Source organism: Euphorbia lathyris, chromosome 4 (assembly GCF_963576675.1).
Source record: "Euphorbia lathyris chromosome 4, ddEupLath1.1, whole genome shotgun sequence".
NCBI lineage: Eukaryota > Viridiplantae > Streptophyta > Magnoliopsida > Malpighiales > Euphorbiaceae > Euphorbia > Euphorbia lathyris.
Window position 1 is genome coordinate 4,006,569 of NC_088913.1, and position 7,645 is coordinate 4,014,213.

The 7,645-nt window shown below is 35.1% G+C and overlaps 1 protein-coding gene across 1 annotated transcript; it reads right to left on the bottom strand.

Annotated features, from left to right (window-relative positions):
• Positions 1–532: 532 nt before the first annotated feature.
• Positions 533–5,498, bottom strand: LOC136227793 (protein CYPRO4). Its single transcript, XM_066016549.1, has 2 exons — positions 3,757–5,498; positions 533–1,041 (listed from the first exon to the last, which is right to left on the bottom strand). The coding sequence occupies exons 1-2, from the start codon at positions 5,365–5,367 to the stop codon at positions 751–753; spliced, it is 1,902 nt and encodes a 633-aa protein (XP_065872621.1). The 5' UTR covers positions 5,368–5,498; the 3' UTR covers positions 533–750.
• Positions 5,499–7,645: the final 2,147 nt, after the last annotated feature.

A 7,645-nucleotide genomic window follows, 5' to 3' on the forward strand; every position in this document is an offset into this window, starting at 1 on the left:
ATGAAAAATATGTATTATTTTCATGAGTTCTTTGATAAAAAAATATAAATCCGACTCGTAATCATCCATTTTCGAGATTCGGATTATCACATATCAATTATTTTCATAATTTTAATTATTGTTGTTCGGGTTTATGATTTTGGAGAGAAAATGCAAAGAAGGTAGAGAGGATTTGAGAAAATTCCACTTTCTTGTTTCAAAAAGTGAGAGAGGGCAAATATGTCACAAATAGATGGTGAACCGGAATTTGGATGCGATATATAGCAATACCCTTATAAAATTCTAGAGATTTTCAATTTCTAAATATTACTGAGTAAATATGTTGGGAGATTTTAGAACCAGACCGAATATCTGAAAAAAAGTTCTAGAGCTGAATTGAACCGTTGACTTTTTCTTTAGGACCGAACTAAATTGTATTATTGACTTTATTAAACACAATTATGGAGATTTTCAAATCCCAGAATTGTACCGAACCGTACCCACCCCAACTTATAAGTAAGTCTTTGAAAGATGACAGGAAACTAGCAGAAAATGCAAACCAGACAAGTTTTTCCTCTTTCTATCAGTAGAATACAGAATGAAAGCAAACTCATCCTCAATACATGGTAAAACCAGGATAAAAATCAAACCCGAGATGGAAAAACAAAACAACCACTAAAATATTGAACCGAAAAATGAAAACGAAACAAACTACACAAGCACGAATCATCAATTTCTCTACATATTAACACGAAAAAGAAAAGAACAATTTCATCCCTGCTTTCGTTTACCCGAAAGGCTGATGGAGCTGACTTTCATGGGGGTTGCCACCACCAACGGAGCCTCAGGCGAGTCGCTAACTGCATAATTGTCGTGCATAAAACGACTTTCGACGATGGATTCATCCTTCAACACAATCTTATAACAGTAACAGCTCTTCAGACCTTGTTGATTCCGGTAGCATTCATGAGCTGTGTTCTTCACCTGCTGGAAATCCCATATCACACTGAACTTGCCCACCGTAGCCACTAGGTGTCGCTCTTGTTTACCATTTTCGGTGACCTGAATGACAGCATCGATCAAATGTCAGACCAAAAGTACAAAATAATCAAGCTCATCGATGTTTATTGAACGATATGGTTAATAAAAATCTGAATTTTGTCATTGAATGTATTCAAACATGTATTTCGAGGTATAAGATTCGCGTAGCCTAATGAGCAACATTGACAACAACAAAACAACAACAACAAAGCCTTAGTCCCAAAATGGTTCGGGGTCGGCTAACATCCCATTCAAGTCCATTCCGGAACTTCTTTAACCGAATTATAAAAACGTGTCACGAATTCCCAAATAGCAAAGCAACAAAAGGAGAAACTAAGAGAAGGATGAGATCATTCACTAGTAAAACAAATGATCCAAATAAATTACGCATCATATTTTCGCTACTAAGAGTCGTACATTCAATTCTCGAATAAAAACATATTGAAATCATATACATAATCTATTGCAAGTTGTGTCGAAGATTGCATATGCAGCAACGCCGTACTATGTCAATACTGCACCTAATCAAATCTATAGAATGCAAGCCGGCTCGATGAACAAATCTAAAGATGGTAAAATATCCACAATCTAACTTAAATATACACATTTAACTTGATATTGTTTCATTTTCGATCCGAATTATTTCCCATTTTGTGATTCTTTTGAAAATGTTTGTACTTGTCGTGGCATTTTTTGTCCAAAACGCTTGTCAAACAGGCGAAAGAGTGCATCCATCGATCGTATAGACAGATTGCACAATTCCAAAACTCATCCGTCTATGTAATAGATGAATGAGTTTTGGAATTGTGTAATCTGCCGATATAATCGGTGGAGGAGTGCCGAGTGCCGCCTGTTTGACAGTCGTTTTGAACAAACAATGTCACAATAGAAAAAGTTAGAATTTTTACGACAAGTGTGTCGATATCTTAGCTAAAACAGTTATCATAATTGATGATTTATAAGTAAACACATAACATGATTATAAAGCAGAGGATCAACATATCATGGAAAATATGTACTTGATACTTTAGCTAGTGCTGTCAATTTTTGAAACGAGAACACGATTTACCGAGACAACCCAATTAACACAACCCATTTGACACCCCAATTAACATGACCCATTTGACAAGAGTACTATTTTGTTGCATTTATATCATATAAATAATCATGTGGAGTATATAAATCACATAACACGATTATGACACGATAAACCGTTTTAATACCCTAGCGGGGTGTTTGTTAGAAGGGATATAGGAGGTGAGATAGGGATAAAAAATACGAGATAAATTATCCCGTGTTTGTTTGGGAGATAGAAGAGTGAGACGGATGAGGGATAAGCCTTTTATCCCTCAAATCCTATACCCAGGAAGGGGGTGGTATAAGGAGGCGGGATAAGCTCCTGCAACTTTAATAGGATGGAAAAGTCCATCTTATCCCTCAAATTAATGTTATGTAATTTAAATAAGATTAAAATAGTAAAATGTATTATTTTATCCTCATCCCTATCCCACACCAAACATTGAATAATAATTCTCGACTATCATATTTTTATCCTTATCCCAACCATTTATTCTTATCCCTATCACAACCTTTATCCCTATCTCTATCTCAATAGAATACCAAACGCCCCGTAACTTCAGCTGCAAAATACCAATTAACATAACCCATTTGACACTATTACTATTTTGTTGCATTTATATCATATAGAATCATGTGGAATATATAGATCATTTAACACGATTGTGGCACGACAACCTATTTTAACACCCTAACTTCAGCTGCAACATACCAATTAACACGACCCATTTGACACGATTACTATTTTATTGCATCTATATCATATGTAATCACGTTGACTATATAGATCATATAACACGATTATGACACGACAATCCGTTTTAACACCCTAACTTCAGCTACAAAATACCAATTTACACAACCCATTTGACAAGATTACTATTTTGACCCATTTGGCAAGAATACTATTTTGTTGCATTTATATCATATATAATCATGTTGAATATATAAATCATACAACACGATTGTGACACGACAACCTATTTTAACACCCTAACTTCAGCTGCAAAACACTAATTAACACAACCCATTTGACACGATTACTATTTTGTTGCATCTATATCATATATAATCATGGTGAATATATAGATCATATATCACGATTATGACATAACACATTTTAACACCCTAACTTCAGCTACAAAATACCAATTAACACGACCCATTTGACACGATTACTATTTTCTAGCATTTATATCTATATAATCATGTTGAATATATAGATCATATATCACGATTATGACATGACAACACATTTTAACACCCTAACTTCAGCTACAAAATACCAATTAACACGACCCATTTGACACGATTACTATTTTGTTGCATCTATATCTATATAATCATGTGGAATATATAGATCATATAACACGATTATGACACGAAACTGGTTTTAACACCCTAACTTCAGCAACAAAATACCAATCAGCACGACTCATTTGACACGATTGCTATTTTGTTGCATTTATATCATATAAAATCATGTGGAATATAATAGATCAACAGGCTTATGACACGACAACCCGTTTTAACACCCTAACTTCAGCTGCAAAATGCTGATTAGCATACGAGAATCAAACACAAAGCAAGTATAAACAAATAGAAAATGCTTCAACAAATATAGAAGTTGCAGAAAACATAACAAGTTGGTATTCTTACCCATGAGAAATGACCACCATGGAATTTATTGTTGACACCAGCCAAATGTGAATCCAAAGGAGTAAGCTTCAATAATCGGGGAGCCGGAATCTTATTTCCCATTCTACCACCAAATCCGGTCTTAGTTTTTCCATCTTTATCAGTAAACAGAGTACAAATTAGGATCAAATATGTATCAGTTGTCCCCAATATCCACTTCCCATCATAAGTAACATCAACATGAGTAATCCGCGAGCCAAGTCCCGGAAAAGCTGTCTTAGCTTGCCTCATTGATGACTTAGAATACAACCTTATCTTACCATCAACTGATCCAACAACAATTGATCCATCTCCTGTACTTGCAAAGCATTGAAAATTAGTCCCTCTTGAGAATTGATGCCCTTGACTCCAGTTCAAAACAGGCGAATCCCCGCCAATGCTCTGCACAATTCCGCCCCTATCTCTCATATCCCATTGACACAATCTATTATCATCTAATCCCAGAAATGTACTCTCTGAAGGGTCTAATTGAGACCCTTTTGTATCATTTGTTATATCTTTCATTGTAATCTCTGTTCCATCTTTCCCAAACTTCCATTCTGTTACAACCTTCCCTGTCTCAATATCTAGCTGCTGAATCCCAGTTGAATGTGGGTTTCCTTCCTTCAATGGACTCATCAACATCATATTCGTCTCGCCTCGCATCAACATCGCCTTCTTAGGGGTTGATTTCAGAGGACTAGATCCATCTTTGTTATCAAACTTCACAGAAACCCCCTTTCCATGAATTCCTTTGCTGTAATTTCTATAAACTTGAACACCTGAATCATTAACTAGGAAACTGTTATCTAAAGCACCTAAAGTCAAGCTCTGAACACCTCCATTAGCAACCTCTTCAAACTCCTCCGTTAAATCCTGATTCAGACGAAACGGTGAGCTCTTCTCAGCACTAGCATCACTTTCAGCATCTTCCCACATTGTATCATCAGCTATTTCAGGCTTAATCCACCCCATAAAATCCTTCCCATAAATCTTCAACTTGTTCGCTTCAATAGCTTCAATCCCATAAACATTTTCAAACAAACAATCTTGAAATTGACTCACAAATTTTCTATACTCATCATCAGTATAAAATTTCAACGCCCAAACACCGTTGCTAACAAAATCAACCCTCTTTTGATCCCCAAACATCTTCAATTGCATCTCCGATGAAACCCTAGCCCTAACTTTAGACGCAACTTTCAAAATCCAAAACGAATTAGCTCCTCCACCATATTCATCATCGTCATCAGAATCACCATCGATCTTACAAGTTTTGACAAAATTGTAAGAGGTAAGTTTATCGGAGATAACCCACTTAGCGTTAGGGGTGTTGCCGCCGATGTGGAGATAGAGTTTAACAGCGCGATTAGGGAGAACTTGTGGTTTAGCATCTGCGTACTTGAGTTTCAGAGATTTGAGTTTGGAATCGATTTCATCTATAGCTTTTTTGGTCGGTGTTGAAGTTGTGGATTGAGGGGTTGCTTGACGCTCATCGGCGTCGTGGATTTCTTCTTCCTCCTCTTCCTCCGATTGATATTCTTCATCGGAGTCGGTGAAATCCTGACCCTCGCGGCTTTGAGAGGTCCCCATGATTGGAATTGAATCAAAATCCGAGAGAAAAAGCGGACAGATAGGATGAAAATTGAGGAATTGAGGAAATTGATTGAAAAAAGTGAGAACTTTAGATTTATGAGAGATGATTTGTGCTTTGTGTTTCGGTACAGAGTGATTAATGGAGGTCGTTATGCTGGTTCTTATAGCAAATGTTAGTCACCGGCTATTACCGGTATCCTATTACTTTATTGGAATAACTTGGAAAAGGCTTAATAAATATTAGAATTAAATGGTTAACTTTAATTAATTTTTTTTATTACTTTTGCATTAATTGTATTTACTTAAAATAAAATAAAAAAATTTAAATAAAGATATATTTAATAAAAAATTAATTAATATGCATGGATTAAATTAAAATGTCATATATTATAGAATAAAAATTCTCTAAAAAAAATAAATATTATAAAACGGAGGGAGTAATATTCTAAAAAAACGCAGAGACAGAGGTCTATGTTACGTTTAAGTAGAGATTTTACAACACCATTATGATATTTTTAATCGATAGTATAAATTGGTTTAGTGGTGTTTGAACAATTAAGCGGCTCTAAGCAGATACATATGGATTGATAGGGATCTTTTAAGAAACCGATCTTTAATTTTATACTATCAATTTGTTAATTTTAAATAAAAAACAAAGTATTAAATAATTTAAAACTAAAAAAAATAAAATTATTGTTATAAACATATTAATATATTTTATAAAAAATATTAATATTATTTTATCGGCATGTTTTGTTTTTTTTTTTGTAGAAACAAGAAAATAAAGACAAACCAACAAAAAACAAAAAATTAACCCGGGATCAGTCTTGGGAAGCTAACCCCCACTACATCCTCCAGGAGGACCGAGGAAAGAAAATCCGGAGGAGAAGAATAAGTAGTGACTCCCCAACTCCCTTCTTGACCAGTTGCCGCCAGACGATCCGCCACCCTATTTTGCTCCCTAAAGATATGGCAGAAAGAGATAGAACCAAAGGCAATGCCAGGGGCGGAGCCAAAGGGGGCGGGGAGGGTCGGCCGACCCTCCGGTCCCGCTGGAAAACCCCAGAGAGGGGTTTTCCTCTCTGGCTCCGCCAGGAGCCGCCATGGCTGGAGCCCCTCCGTCCATGGCGGATGCTTCAGTCGCAGAAGATATACTGCAATTTTTGGATAAGGGAAATCGATAAGAGGAAAACTATGGCTTCAATGGAGAGTAAGTTTCAGAGTTAGAAAAATGGTGGAGAAGAAAAGAATAGGGAAGAAGAAGAGAAAGATTCGATATTTTTTTAATTAATTCTCTGTTGTACTTTCCTTGGAACTTCAGCATATTTACTTTTTACCGGAGAAATACAATTCCCAATAAGTTAAAATTTATTGTTTTTCTTTTTTATCTTTTAACTTTAACTTTTTTGAAAATAAATCAACACTTATAAAAAATGAGTTTTCAATACTAAAAGAAAATTAAACAAAATTTATATAAAAATCGAGATTTAAAAATTAGATCTACCTAATTGTAATTTAAATTATATCAAATTAAATCAATTATTCTTTTTAATATATTTTGGAATAAAGTATAAAAATACTCTTAATGTTAACTGTCATGAGCAATTTACTCCAAACGTTTAAAATGATGCAATTTTATCCTTAACGTTGGCAGCCAATAGCAATTTTACCTCTAATATTAGAAGTTGAGTCAATTTTAAACATTATTATAAAACATAGATATTTTATTCCTTATTCTGCACCAATTGCATATCAGTTTGTTAAAAAAATCATATTTTCTACGATTTAATAATTGAATTGGAGATTAATATCTATAAGTTTGGCGAAATATTTTGATTTTTTTTTACCTACTCGTACAATAAACAACATTTTCGACGAATTTTTTTCCTACGTACACTAAAGCCCCTCCGAACATTCGGTGCTGGCTCCGCCACTGGACAAGGCAGAGCCTCTTGATCCCATTAATCAGATTCTTGCTATTCAGACCAATAGTTATGTTGTTTGAGATTAACCTGATAGCTTCCTGATTGTCAGATTCAACAATCAGATTAACTACCCCCAAACTCTTGGCCAGGGTAAGACCAGAATAAATACCCCACAATTCAGTCATGAAAGAAGAACCTTTGTCAAGATTATGTGAGAATCCAGAAATCCAAGCACCCCCATCATCTCTCAAGACACCACCTGCAGCAATGTTACCATTGGCAAAACAAGAGCCATCCGTATTCAGCTTTATCAAACCCTCCTAGGTCTTCTCTAGCAAAGAAAGTGAATA

Bases quoted from the DNA above. Each gene is read 5' to 3' on its own strand.
- LOC136227793 (XM_066016549.1), bottom strand. From the start codon at position 5,367: ATGGGGACCTCTCAAAGCCGCGAGGGTCAGGATTTCACCGACTCCGAT. The intron at 1,042-3,756 runs GTAAGAATACCA...GCTGTCATTCAG, and splicing joins ATGGTGGTCATTTCTCATGG to GTCACCGAAAATGGTAAACA.